Raw genomic sequence first — 15,000 nt, forward strand, 5'->3', positions numbered from 1 at the left:
TATCTGAAAAAAGTTGAACTTTTTCTTTTCAGCTAATTACCTTGTCCATGATTTCACAAAACTATTTAAAATGAGCAGTTACGATCTTGTATGTCTGGGAGAAAATGGAATTGAGATGCTATATAGCCTGTTCAGAATTATCAGCTCTGCATCTGGTCTGCCTCTTCACTCTTTGTATTCAACACGCAGTCTTCCTAGCCATTCATCATTATCATATCAAAGAAACCTCCTTAAATGTAGCTGCAAACCTGATACCTATTGGTATGCTTATGGATATGTCAGAAGTGGCCAGTTTGTGGCAGGGGCAGCCTCTGAGTGGGGCACATGGTAGGTTGGGGAGCAGGCAGAAAGCAAATCATCATATCAGCCAGGAAGCACAGAGCAGGGAGCAGAACAGCAGAGTGGGCAAGGGAAAGGGATCACAGAGGCACTTGATGAGGGAAGGGTAGAAGGTTAATTTGCTTCAGAAAGGGGCCTCTGACGGGAAGGTTGGCCCTCACTGGTATAAGACATGTATGTTTACTGTTTTGTGTTTTAACCCAGTGTCCCATTTGAAGTTGCCTGGTTATATCATACTTTAAATTTTAGATTTAAAAAAAATGCCTTTTTTCCCCACCCCTGTAGCTTAATGCAATGGCGAACAGAGCAGCAGGTAAAGGCTATGAAAATGAGGACAACTACTCTAACATTAGATTTCAGTTTGTCGGCATTGAAAATATTCATGTAATGAGATCCAGCCTGCAGAAACTTCTAGAAGGCAAGTTTTTGTTCTGCCTGTATAGAGTTTTCTTGTTCTTTGGGTGGGGAGGTGGGGAATGAGAGGTTGGTTAAAAATTGGATAGGTGATCTTTTTATGGTCATTGAATTTTTAATGTTAGTTTATGCAAGGAATACAAATCGTACTTTTCCTTACTGCATTGAATTTAGTAGTTGGTGTGTTATGTCATTTGAGGGGCTGGGAACTGATTTACTGTGAATTTTTAAAAAGAACAGAGATCCTTAATGGCAGTGTGTACCTTTACAGGAATTTCCAGTGACTGCAGTTACAAAATTCTTATTGTGACCTAACAAGCAATACAAACCCCCTTTCAGCACCTGGAGAAGAATTGGATAGTACACTTAGTGGGGATATAAGCTTCTTAATATACATTTTATAAATCCCTAATGACATCTGAAAAACTCTAGAACTCTTGGTTCAGAGATGATACCTTTTATTAGACCAACTGAGAAATCACAAAAAACGTACTTTTTTTCTGCAAGCTTTCAGACCCAAAGGAACAGACTTCCACCTTCAGCTTCCTGTGTGAAAAAATGAGGTTTGTCTTCTACCCATGGGGACTTTTGACTAACTTTAATTTTCCCTGAGCCTGAAGAAGGGCATGTGTGCCCAAAAGCTTGCCAAAAAAGGTAAGTTTTTTGTGATTTCTCAGTTGGTCTAATAAAAGGTATCATCTCTGAACCAAGAGTTCTAGAGTTTTTCAGATGTCATTAGGGATTTATAAATGTATATTAAGAAGCTTATATCCCCACTAAGTGTACTATCCAATTCTTCTCCAGGTGCTGAAAGGGGGTTTGCATTGCTTGTTAGGTCACAATAAGAATTTTGTAACTGCAGTCATTGGAAATTCCTGTAAAGGTGCACACTGCCATTAAGGGTCTCTGTTCTTTTTAACTCTAACCTTCTGAGGCAGTTCAGATTCCAGGACAGTGCTCCAGCCTGGATCTGGATTCACCACCTCGGAAAAGACGAATGATACACATGTGACTTATTGGATGAATCAGTGTGACCAGTCTTAAACCCAGTGAGTCTGCTCCCATCAGCAAGGTGTCATCCGAGATATGACAAGAAAGTTTCTGGGGGAAAAAATGCTCATAGGCCAGAATCAGAGGCAGCCTACCTCTAGAAACTGTGAAGGAGAGAAACTGGCTTCTCCTGTACCGTGTGAAGTTCAAAGAAAAATTACACAACCTTGTAAACATTTTGGTAGGTTTTGGTAAAGTTGATGTATGGAAATATGACAGAATAATAACCATGTCTTTTAAAACCAGGATGTTAGAGGCAGGACCTTTCCCATTAGGTTACAAGGCCATTGGGATAGACTCGGATGTGCTGTTCCCTAACTTGTCTCTGTGCTAAGCAGCTTTAGTGAGCAGCATTCCAGTCACAAGTGAGACATCAGCATTGATCCTTTGAAACTTCTTGAAATGGGATTTTTCTTTTGGCAGAAATACTTTATGCAGCCCTCACCTTCGGCTGCTGCCACCTCCCCATCCCCCGGCTACCCTAAATTCACTTGATTCCAAGGATCTTTTCCAGAATAAGACCAAACTCTTCCATGATTATTTACTTAATGTTAATGGAGCCAAGATAATTCAGGTTCTCCAGCATACTGAAATCTGTCGGTCTGCCGGGTGAAGACATTACTTCTGGCTACAAGTACTCACACCTAAAATCCTTCTTTCACAGCCTGACTGATGTCAGACAAAGGAAATTCATGTTCTGTATCTGTTTGAGATATTTAATAGCAGGAAAATATTCTACAAGGCTACCCTATTTGACTCTATGGTCAAGATAAAGTAATAGATTCAGAGGAGTCTCAATCTTATCTATACATAAAATGGCCATTGGGGATCTGTTCACATGAAAGGCATTTCTTTCACTAGATCTCGTGGGATTGGTATCCCATGCAAAAAAAGCCATGTTCCAACTGCTGTTTTCCTAGATTCAAAGCTCCCAACACAACTGCTTGGTATTGCTGCTTGTAAATTACCATATCAACCACAACTTGAAGAAAAAGTTGCTGTCTGGATGTTTGAGGAGTCAGTGTTCTGTCTTGTATAGCTTTGCTTGGAAAAGAGGCCGCAAACAAAGATCTGCATGTTTTGCAAGTGTGCAACGTCATTTTCCTTTTGAAATGTTTTCTTGCCAACTACAAAAGCTAATATTGGGGAGTTGAGGAGGTTTGTGGGCTTGTTTTATAATGAAATCACGTTCTACAGAAACTATTGGTATAGGTCTCCTAACATGTTTCGAAATATTGTCTACTTCTAGTTGGGTGAAGGGATTCTTTTTTTTATTTGTAGTTATGCTGCAAGATGTTTGTGCTGAGTATGCTGTATCTTTGCTTCCTTTAAATAAGAAATATACTTTTAGCTCAAGGGGCATGTGATCTTATATTAGCCAGTGAATAATTGCGTTGGTTTTTGATGCCTAGATTTATCCAGTAAGGACAGTTGATCTAAATTATTCTGTTTTCCATGCTCTAGGTCCAGCCACACTTATCTGAATGCCAAGCAATCAATGTTTATATTAAAAACAGTAGGCTTATGGCCTTAGACTAACACAGCTACAGCCAACAACCCTATGCTAAAAACTGAATTGCAGGTCAGAAGTCATTGCCAAAAGATGATTACATGAGATAGATACAGATGCATTGTTAACATGGCTGTAAAGATAGATTACCCCAAGAATCAGCTACATAAAATACAGCCCTCTGCTGATTTAACTCAGTTGAATCCGGTGTAAATTACTCTTAGTAAATGTGAAGTAAGAGTATGCTTGTGTAAGTATTTGTCCACAGTTATTTTAGACAACTATTTGCTTAAAGCTAATGGTCTTGCCATCTCCCCTGCCATGTAATATCACTAATATGACATGCTGCATGCAATTGCTCTAGGAGAGCTGATCTGTCTACTCCATACCTTGGTGTGATTTTTACATTATAGTAAAAAACCAATATGAACAATAGTGCTGGAAATGTGTCCTCAGATTGATATCATCTGCAGGACTGAGGATGCTCTTCATTTCCCTTCCTCCATTATTGTACATTATTGATGGTGGAGTTTACATTAAACAAGAATGGTACATGTGTTCTGGAGACATGCACAGAAAGAACTTTATTTCTTCCCTGTTTTCCCCCTCCTTCCCTTCCACGTACATAAATACTACTTTTGGATTACTTTTGTTAAAAAATGACCCATTTTATTCTGGAAGTTTTATAGCTTGCTCAGTACTCTAAATATAGTCTAGTAATGACTTACTCCCTTTAAATATTTTGGTGGGTTAGGGTTGTGGAGTATTTACCTTGTGCTGTCCTGCTTTCTAAGGCCAAGTAGCACTTTTTACTGTGACTGATCAACTTTATTTACTCAGATGTTGTCCTTGTACCCTTTTGGCAATGCAGACGTAGTGTCTTCCTCTTTTTTATAACCCAGTCTATCTGCAGTCTCTTTTATATGGAGAAATGTATTATTATTGTTCTGTACGTATTTCTGAAATGTTGAGAATTTAAGTACTTCTTGAAAAGAAAAAACAACGTTTTAAATACCTTTCTAAAATTAGAGAAAGGTGGCCTGATATTTGCATTGTCATGGTTTTCCCCCCCTCCCCCCTTACAGTGATAGGAAGTTAAATGACTTTTTGTTTTGTCTTTCAGTCAGTGGTATAAGGGGTTTGTCTGTCAACGATTTTTTATCTGGCTTGGAGAACTCTGGCTGGCTGCGACATATCAAGGCTGTATTGGATGCTGCTGTTGTCTTGGCCAAAGTAACTTGCACACCTCATCTTTTTTGGGATGTCGGGGTGGGGGAGGTTGAAGATGTACTTCATGTTCTTGACTTGTTCCTGCAGCAAAAATAATACCATTTGATTTATGTACTTGCTCTGTTGGGTGTTCTGTTGTATTTGTGCTAGGTATGGACATTACACTACACTTCTACTAAATAAATGATTGGAAACTAGTCTGTGCCTGTAATGGAGCAAAAGTTTGGTGCACACAACAGCTCCCCCCACAAAAGGGCAAAAGTGTGTTCTGTTCACTACTGATCTAAACTATGCTGCTTACAGAAAACTGTATAACTTAGATGTATAGTTTTACAGCAAGTCCATTTTTGGCAGAAAAAATAACCTATGTGCCTGCTTTGTGTCTTAATTGACTTGAATATGAAGCAGCCCCCTTTGCACTGTGGTGAAAGGATGTTAGCTTAGCTATATTTTTATAAGAGATCTAACCATCAAATATATAAGGGGTGGGGGGAAGGGGAGTTGGAGGAAATTATTAAAAGCTTTGAGTACTTCACATGGCCATGATGCTAACGAAATCAGTTCTAACTTTTGGAGTTCAATTGCAGCTTTCCTTTAGATAGTCAAATCGGCTAACTTCAAGTACTGCCCTCCTCCCCAGTTCAGTCTAATAAACAACTGCCAAAGAACTGCTTGGGCCTAAAGGGGATAGGGTAAGCAGGTTTTTACTGCAACATCTATTTTGTAATTGGTGTTAAGTAGCTAACTTTATATTAATAGAGAAATAAAAATTGCAGCAAACATGCTTCAAATAATAACAAAAATGAATTAATTCACAGGCTGGCAAAATGCTATGATGTAGTATTCTAGTCACAGAATAGCATGCAGTAGGGAAGTGGTTCTCAACATTTTTAGATTCAAGACCCCTCTGAAAATGTCATCTCTTAGTTTCCTCTTTTTTTTCCATAGTCAAAAAAAGAAAAGTGTGTAATTCTTTTGCAAAGAACTCAAACCACAACAGGGCACAATGCTTGTGACACTATGGATTTCTATTTGAAGTCTCTGGGTTTAAGCTATGAATCGTGTGTAGGTGTTTGCACACATAAAAGTGCTGATATTGTATGGTACCCTGTGGCATCCTGGATGCCAGGATTCCCTTGTTGAGGATCACTGTTAGTGTAACTATATGAATTGGAGCTGTTTTGGTTGTGACCTTGGAAGGGTAGGGTAGCAGTTTAATGCCCTTGTTAATTGGGATATTTAGTTCATGAACTCCTACTGGCTTTAATATTAAAGTATGTGCAGGTCATATACTTTTAAGGGGGTATTTACTTTTGAATTAGGTATGTTTTATGCTTTAAAGCTATCCCCATGTGTGCCTGGTATTTTTTCTTAAATGACCATTCCTAGCAACTATCATCTTACACTAGTCTTTTATCATACACTTTTCTAAATGTTTTTCTGCTGAATCTTTACATGCATATCTCCACCTATGGATAAATTCTCCATAGACAAAACACTCACTAGCAACTCTTAAAAAAAGGGACTTGGGGGGGGTCATGATTGAGCACAAGATGAACATGAGCCACCAATGCAATACTGCAGCCAGCAGAGCAAACAAAACCTTGGCTGACATCTATCGATGCATCTCGAGCAAGACCCAGGAAGTCATCCTCCTGCTGTACTTGGCCTTGGTGAGGCTGCAGCTGGAGTGCTGTGTCCAGTTCTGGGCTCTGCACTTTAGGAAGGATGTGGAGAAGCTTGAGAGAGTCCAGAGGAGAGCCATGCACAGGATCAGAGGGCAAGACAACAAGTCTTATGAGGGGAGGCTGAGAGGCATGGGACTCTTCAGCCTGGAGAAGTAAAGGCTCAGGGGGAATTGGTGGTAGCCTACAAGTATGTAAGGGGTGTGCATCAGGAGCTAGGAGAACATCTGTTCACCAGGGCACCCCATTTGAAGATGAGGTCTAATGATCATAAACTCTGGGAAGACCGTTTTTTAGGCTGAACATAGTAAAAAAAAATCTTCTTTACTGTCAGAGTCCCCAGAGTCTATTCTAGACTTCTCCCAGAAATGGTACAATCGCCTACTCTGGACACCATTAAGACCCAGTTGAATGCTTGTGTTGCTGGGATTATTTGAACCCAGCAGACTTCTTGCCCCTTGGGCAGAGGGCTGGACCTGATGATCTTGCAAGGTCCCTTTCTGCTATAATGTCCATGAAAACACTCTCTCATACTTGAATCTGTACTACACTTTTTTTTCTCATAGCATAGCAGCACATACATGAACCATGAAGATTTGTTGGGGGGGGTTGGGGGGGGGAGTGTGTTGCTGCTTGAAAATATGACATTATCATCTCTGTTAGGGTTATAGCTGGAAAACTGAGGCAGTAATTCTTGCCATAAAGATTTCTACCACCTGAAGTAGCACTAGAGTGTTTTAAAGTAGGTTTGGGATTGCTTGAAATTAAAAAGCTAACATCTCTCAAAATGTGACTTGCAAATATTTAGATCAATGAAGCATGGCTTCCTGTTTTGAATCTTTCTCATGCCCCTAAATTCTTGACGTAGAATGGACAGAATTTTTACAAATACCCAGTACCCCATATTCGTTTTGTGGGATTTTGATGTATAGTTGAGCCTCTTCCTAGCAGCCTATTGAGAGTAGGTGCTACCAGATATTTGGCTGTGAACAAATAGTAGAAAATGAGCACCTAGTTTCAAGAGCAAAGAGGGAACTAAACCTTGTCTTTATCATGCAGAGCTTGATAGCTTTGCAAAGGGAAATTTCCAACATTGGCACGGCTTAACATGGTTTGCAGCCAGAAATCTCACACTGTACACTGCTAGGTGAGCCTCAAGTGCTGTCACTAAATATGTACTGTCATGCAAGTTTTGGAGTAAACTGAACTTTTGAAATTTACTTAAGAAATTATGGAACATATGCTACTAAGGTTTGTTTTCATTTTGCAGGCAATAGTAGTTGAAAATGCAAGTGTGTTAGTACACTGCTCTGATGGCTGGGACAGGACTTCCCAAGTTTGTTCCCTTGGTGCTCTCTTACTGGATTCCTATTACAGGACAATTAAAGGATTCATGGTGAGCATTTTTTTTTTTTTCATATGGCTAAATTCAGTTGCCTTTTAAGTCTAGAGTATGAGAATATGAGCTTCCAAATGTGAAGTATAACAGGATAGATAAATTGCTGCCTGTTGATTTTTATTTTGCTTTTGTAAAATAAACAAGTTCAAATCGGAACAGTTGGTCTGCATGTCTCCCATTGGAAAGCTATATCAAGTTATATGGAGAAGCATTATAAACTTTTTGTTCATCAGCATTCAAAGTAGCCATGTACTGAACCTGAAGGTAAGCTAAATTAGTAATTCTGGTAATCCACAGTGTACTAATATACTTCATAATCTGCATTCAAAAATCATCAAAATACCCTGGGAAAAATCTTGTACCTGTACTGCTGTATTGTCATCTGGCATCCTGTTTACACACTTTATTTCATGGAATTCAGTGAATTTGAAAGGCAACATTTAAAACTAAATAGAATGAGTAGTACATAGAACTTGTCATAAATACTACTAAAACCAAAAGTTTAGGAGTCAAAGCTATCAAACTTTCTCAGAGGTTAAGGAGATATAAACCCATTAACTGCTTGAAATTATGGAGATGATTCTGTTATGGACATGTCCACTATGGAATAAGAATTACAGCTTTTAATAACTTTCATATGGCATTTGGTACTGATCAGTTGGGCAAGCTGCAATGCAAGTATGATCTGATGAGGCAGTGCTGTCTCAGTGGAACCCTGGGGGCTGCATGCAGCCTGTAAGAGGTTACTATGCAGCTCCCACCAAGCTGCTGCCACCTCCTTTTCACACCTCTGTCCCACTTAATTGTTCCTGTCTCAGCCAAGATCTCTAGGTTCCCCCTCCCTCCCCTCAGTTTTCTCTTCCTACTCCCATCCCAGGGGTGTAGTACAGCCCACGGTACTGGGTGACCCCGTGGTACAGTACAGCAAGGGAGTTGAAGGGGGGAGGCATTGCTAGTGTGGGCAGTAGGCAGAAACTCCCCCTTCCCTTACTGTCCCTCCCCCCCACTTCACACTACCTGCTGCAGGGCCTGAGAGTGTAGCCCAGGTGTCTGTGGCTTGCATTAGCATAGCCTCTGGGGCATTTGGCCCTATCCCCATACTAAGGCAATCCTTTTTCTTAATAACAGCTCATATTTATAGAATCTACTAAAATACTCCCATGGAAGGGGAGGCCTCCCCTCTTGCCATCCATGACTTTCTCTAGTTACCACCAACTGACTTGCATAGCACCTACATTGATGCTTCTTGTAGCACATGGTGCTATCTATGTTCCCAAAATGTAGAAGTCATACTCTATTGATGCATATTGGTGTGTATTGCTATAAATATTTTAAATTACAGGTACATATGAGAATCCCTTCATCTGGCACTTTTTCACCTGCTCCCTAATTTGCAGAAGTCAGCTTATGACTTCATTAAGCTCTTCTACAGTGAATTTGGTTTAACAAAGCGACTTAAGCTGTTGAGTCAACTAAACATTTTATACTTTTTAAAAAGATGTAAATAGCTTTCAGACTGGTTGCAAGTATATTAAGCACACTTCTTCCTCTTTTTGAGTGATTCATTTTCAGTAGTCAAAAGTTGTCATGAAGCCATCGGGACTCAAAATGGTGTTACTGCACTCTAGTGTAGTATATAAATTGAACCTGAAAATTAGGTGCATGTCAATGGATAGTTCAAGATAAATGCACAAGCAAAGAAGTTGGATGATTTCTTTACATCAAATTTTATTTTTTTTTCTCTCTAGGTTTTAATAGAAAAGGACTGGATCTCTTTTGGACACAAATTTTCTGACAGGTAGATTGTTCTCATTGGCCAAAGCAAAATTTTGCAGGTTTTTCAATTAGTGATTTGTATACGTTTGTACAGTGAAGTTAACCATAAATATGTTATTAACAAAGGCTTAGTGTTTTATATTAACATTTACATTCATATGGATTTTTATTAACCTAATACCATATTTTCTCTCATACAACACATCCTTTTACCAGAAAACACCTGCTGGAAGTCGGAGTGCTCATTATATGCAAGTAATACAGTAAGAGCAGGTTTTGCCATTTATTGTTGAAACTACAGCAAGCCACAGGGAGCAGAAAGATGAGCAGGCTTGGCTCCCTAGCTGCTGCTACAAAGTTACTATAAGGAAAGATCTCATCTTCTTCATTTTGCCTTTCAAAAAGATATAGCAAGGCTGCTTGTATGCAAGAAATATGGTAATGTGTGAAAGTCTAATGCCTAAACATAACTGTAGCATTGATGGAACTCTTGACAACAAGGAAGCAAGTTCTGCAATAGACAATGCATCTTGCATTATCTTCCTTATTTGAACACCTATAGGATAATTGTTTCTATATAGGAATTTTGAACTCTGGCTTTCAAGAGCTACATGACAATAGAGGAAGTAGATAAGTAAGCAGTTGATGTTCTTAAAGACATGGCGCACATTCTTACTCTTGCTCTTTGTGAAATGACAAGGAAAGTAGAGCAGTGCTTTTGTTGAGCACCGAATTCTCATCAAGTGCGATCACTTTAAATACAGTTGCACATGTGTAGAGTTTACAAATCTAAATGTATAACACTACTTCTTTAGCCATTCCAAGTATATGAAGCTCTAAATGTGCTCTAGGCTAAAGAAATGGTCTGTTCTGTTTTCTTTAGAATGTACTAATAAACTGTTAAATGAGTTAATGCTCAGATCATGGTGATGAGCTCCATATTAAATTAGACATTTATAACTCATCAGTTTTGTAAATTTCTAATTCTTGCTTTCTCTTGTATTGTTGGGAACAATTGTTGTCCAACTGTAGTGAACTGAAATGATTATCTCACTGAGGTTTACTAGCTTATTCTGAACATATTGTATTAAAATTGGAAATGTAAAGGAGCTAGTACTGTTTCTTTTTTAATTGCAGTTCTGTAGCAAATGGTAGTTATATTCTGTGACGTTGAAAACCCCAGATAAAAAGAGAGACCGATTTCAACAGATGTAGCTCAATGAGGCACACTTTTATTCAAAATCTTATTTAGTTTTATTTTATCATATGTAGTTCAAGGTAAATTTTAAAGTTGAAAGAAAAAATGTCAGGTGTATGCTGTAATGGATTCTTGTTCTGTTGTTTGGGCCTCCCTCCCCACAGTGTCCTTCCAGATCTTGACTCACCTTGGATGGAGTTGTAGTGTAGGTGCATCTTATTGAAATTAATGCATATTTTCTGTCTAGACAAATTATGAGGATTTTATTTACCCTTTTATGTTCTCTGATTTTCTTTATGGAACTCTATTGTAGATGTTGTCAATTGGATGGGGACCCGAAGGAAATCTCACCAGTGTTCACCCAGTTTTTAGAATGTGTGTGGAATCTGACAGAGCAATTTCCACAAGCCTTTGAATACAATGAGGCTTTTCTTCTTCAAATTCATGAACACGTTCATTCATGCCAGTTTGGAAATTTCCTTGGAAACTGCCAAAAAGAGCGAGAAGAACTCAAGTAAGCTGACTTGATTGTAAACATTCTTCATTTGCTCCATTAAATAAGAACTTCTTTAATCTTCATCTTGGACTCTGAATAAAAGCAATTGGACGTGATCTGTAATATCGAAAAAATGGTTCAATTGCTCTGGGAAACAGCAAGTATTCTTGGGTTTTAGAGGCTGAAAACTTTTTTCTAACTCTGAGGAAAAAGTTACAACAATATTTCATAAGGGAGGGGAGCATTCAAGGCCTTCCAGATGTCTTGTGTCTCCCCAAAACTGTTGTGTGTTTTTCTTCATTTTTAACTTATTTTTGAAAAAATGTAAGTTGTATTGTTTACTTTCTGGTTCAGAATTGTTCCCTGTTCAACATCACCTAATATTATTGTCAAATAATTGAAGTTGTCATAGAATTATAGAAAATTAGGGTTGGAAGGGACCTCAGGAGGTCATCTAGTCCAACCCCTGCTCAAAGTAGGACCATCCCCAACTGGATCATTCTACCCAAAGCTTTGTCAAGCCGGGCCTTAAAAACATCCAAGAATAGAGATTCTACCACCTCTCCCGTTCCAGTTCTCTCTCTCCTAGCAAGAGAGTTTTTCCTAATACCCAACCTAAACCTCCCTGGCTGTAACTTGATACCATTGCCCCATGTTCTGTCATCTATCACCACTGAGAACAGTCTAACTCCATCCTCTTTAGAACCCCCCTTCAGATAGTTAAAGGCTGCTATTAAATCCCCCTTTGGTTTTCTCTTTTGCAGACTAAATAAACCCAGTTACCTCAGCCCCTCCCCATAAAGTCATGTACCCTGCCCCCCTCACCATTTCTGTTGCCCTCTTCTGAACTGTCTCCCACTTGTCCACATCCTTTCTGTAGTGGGGGGCAGGTCCAAAACTAGACACAGTACTCCAGATGTGGCCTCACCAGTGCTGAACAGAGGGAAAGAATCATTTCCCTCAATATGCTGTTAGCCTTCTTAGCAAAAAGGGCACAATGCTGACTCATCCACTGTAACCCCCAGGTCCTTTTCTGCAGAGCCACTGCTTTAGCCAGGCAGCCCCCAGCTTGTACTGGTGCATAGGATTCTTCCATCCTAAGTGCAGGACTTTGCACTTGCCCTTGTTGAACCTCATGAGACTTCTTTTGGCCCAATCCTCCAATTTGTCAAGGTCATTCTGAATCCTACTCCTACTCTCCACTCTGAATCCTAGACCTACCATACCCCCCCAGTGTGGTGTCACCTGCAAACTTGCTTATGGTGCAATCCATCCCATCTTCCAGATAGTTAAATGAAGATTTTGAACACAACCAAACCCTGGGGCACTCCACTTGATACTGCCTGCCAACTAGACATTGAGCCATTGATTACTACCCATTGAGCCTGACAATCTAGCCAGCTTTCTGTCCACCTTACAGTCCATTCATCCAACCCATACTTGCTCAGTTTGCTTGCAAGAATGCTGTGGGAGACTTTATCAGAAATCTTGCTAAAATTGAGGTATATCATGTCCACTGCTTTCACTGCATCCACAGAGCCAGTTATCTCATTATAGAAGGCAATCGGGTTGGTCAGGCATGACTTGTACTTGGTGAATTCATTCTGACTGTTCCTGATCACGTTTTTCCTCCTCCAAGTGCTTAGAAATGGATTCTTTGAAGACCTAATCCATGATTTTTCTGGGGATGAGGTGAGGCTGACTGGTCTGTAGTTCCCTGGATCTTCCTCCTTCCCTTTCTTAAAGACTGGCACTGTGTTTTGCCCTTTTCGAATCATCTGGGACCTCTCCCTGATTGCCATGAGCTTTCAAAGATAATGGCCAGCAGCTCTGCACCTGCAGCACCAATTCCCTCAGCACCGTCAGATGTATTGCATCTGGCCCCATGGACTTCTATACATCCAACTTTTCTAAATAGTCCCTACCCTATTCATTCACCACTGAGGGCTGCTTACCTCCCCAGACTGCTGCCTAGGGCAGTAATCTGGGAGCTGACCTTGCCTGTGAAGCCCTGAGGTAAAAAAGGCATTGAGTACTTCAGCCTTTTCCTCCTCCATCTGTCACTGGGTTGCCTCCCCCATTCAGTAAGGGACCCACACTTTCCCTAACCTTCTTGTTCCTCTTGTCAGTCACTCTTTGGTTTGTGGGGAAGATATCTTAGATTCCAATTGGAAAACCTTCCTGTAAACACAATTTGGTGCTGACAAATGCATTTGTGCTTGCAGCTGTAAAGACACCACCCATTGTCTCCAAAAAATCAGTTTGAGAATATGACTAATGAAATCAGTTGCTGCATCCAGATGAGTATGAATGTGTGATATGTGGTGCTACAGATCTATGTGCACTGTCATACACTGCACATGCAGATGTTCCCAGAGCTGCTACCTTGCAGCATGTGGGGGCTTTTTTTGACTCCTGGAGATGCGCCACCACAGTTTTTTTGGCTGCATTTTTTTTCACTCCAGCAAGTGGCGGCAGAGGATGCCACCCAAAGCTAGATCCTGGTCAGCTGGAGTTGCACTCCAGCTACTGGCCAAGGTTACTGTGGCTGCAGCCCTGGGAGGACCCCAGGTAAGGCTGCTGGGGCCAGCAGAATTGCTGGCCCCAGCCTCTTCTACCCAACTTGGGGTAACCTGCTGTGCACCAGAGTGCATGTGGCCTGGACATTCCCTGGGGAAAGCAAACATCTGCATTTTTCCTGATGTGCACACTATGCAATTCCTGGTAAGAAGAATTGAGACCTACAAGAACAGTTTCAGAAATTCCGTTATCCCAAGAATACTTGGTGCCTGGACACCTGAGTAAAAGGGAAGATGGGTGGATAGGATAAATGGGTATAGGTTTAGGCAAAATTCATGACCATGTTTTTTTTAATTATAAAGGTAAAAGGCAGCGCACTCAACTTGAATGTATTGGTTTGAAGGAGAGCTGAGTTTTAAGACCAAAAGCAAGCACTTAAAAATCAAATCTGACTGTAGTAAAAATTTACACTCCTGCTTGTTTTAAGGTTGAGAGAGAAGACATATTCTTTGTGGCCATTTCTCTTGGATGAACAAAAGAAGTATCTAAATCCTCTATACAATCCAGATTTTTCTCGGAAGCTTACCCTTTTGGAGCCAAACACAGTGTCCCTGAATTTTAAGTAAGTTTTGTTAGGTACAATATCTTGTGTTTCGCTTCTGTCAAGACTGGCTTGTTTAAAACTCCAGCGGATTTTGTGCACGCAGGTTTTGGAGAAATATGTATCATCAGTTTGATCGCACTATGCATCCCAGGCAGTCGGTATATAATCTCATTATGGACATGAATGAACAAAATAAACAGTTGGAGAGAGACATGAAAGAGCTAGAAGCTGTGAGTATTATGAAACTTATTCTGCTGTGATTTGAATAACACTTATATTCATAATATTGTAATAATGATACCAGTTTCATTACTGTATAACCCTGTACTCTTACTCCTGTGCATTTTTAATATTTATAATGCATCCAGGTTTGGTTTTTATATTGGTATATTGTGTGATATTCAGGAGTAAGCCTGATCTAAATGTTCTCCTCTAGGGGAAAAAAAAAAATCCTTGAACCTTCCCCATTATTTTACAGTTAGAAGGAAAAGTTTCAAGTTATCAAGAGCAGTTCAGTATTGGTTTGATTGTATCCCAGACAGCTATTCTCTGGCTAGACCCCCATAATTAAATTAGACTAGGGTTGCACAGTATTGTCCTCTAAGGAGGCCAGAAATGTTTTAATTACTTGAGTCACAATTGTAAGGGCACCATTATTTTCTCCTAGCTTTCAGTCAGACTCACCAGGGACCTAAGGTATGATGATCTATTAAAAGCAGATAATTAAATCATGCTCTGCCTCCTGTCCTTTACCGGTTCCTCTCTTGTTCCAGCAGGTC

General features: G+C 40.0%; 1 protein-coding gene across 2 annotated transcripts in view; it reads left to right on the top strand.

Annotated features, from left to right (window-relative positions):
- Positions 1-15,000, top strand: part of MTMR6 (myotubularin related protein 6) — a 38,556-nt gene that overhangs the window by 15,912 nt on the left and 7,644 nt on the right. The window contains exons 7-13 of one of the 2 annotated variants that reach the window (XM_090028705.1): positions 625-761; positions 4,441-4,546; positions 7,499-7,624; positions 9,376-9,425; positions 10,915-11,115; positions 14,105-14,239; positions 14,325-14,451. In XM_090028705.1, coding sequence (XP_089884831.1) covers positions 625-761; positions 4,441-4,546; positions 7,499-7,624; positions 9,376-9,425; positions 10,915-11,115; positions 14,105-14,239; positions 14,325-14,451 — 882 coding nt within the window. The remainder of the gene's footprint in view (positions 1-624; positions 762-4,440; positions 4,547-7,498; positions 7,625-9,375; positions 9,426-10,914; positions 11,116-14,104; positions 14,240-14,324; positions 14,452-15,000) is intronic. The other variant, XM_090028714.1, reaches the window with a different exon arrangement.

The sequence above is a fragment of the Crocodylus siamensis genome, chromosome 1 (genome assembly GCF_052110815.1).
Source record: "Crocodylus siamensis isolate JL-2025a chromosome 1, ASM5211081v1, whole genome shotgun sequence".
NCBI classification, from domain to species: domain Eukaryota; kingdom Metazoa; phylum Chordata; order Crocodylia; family Crocodylidae; genus Crocodylus; species Crocodylus siamensis.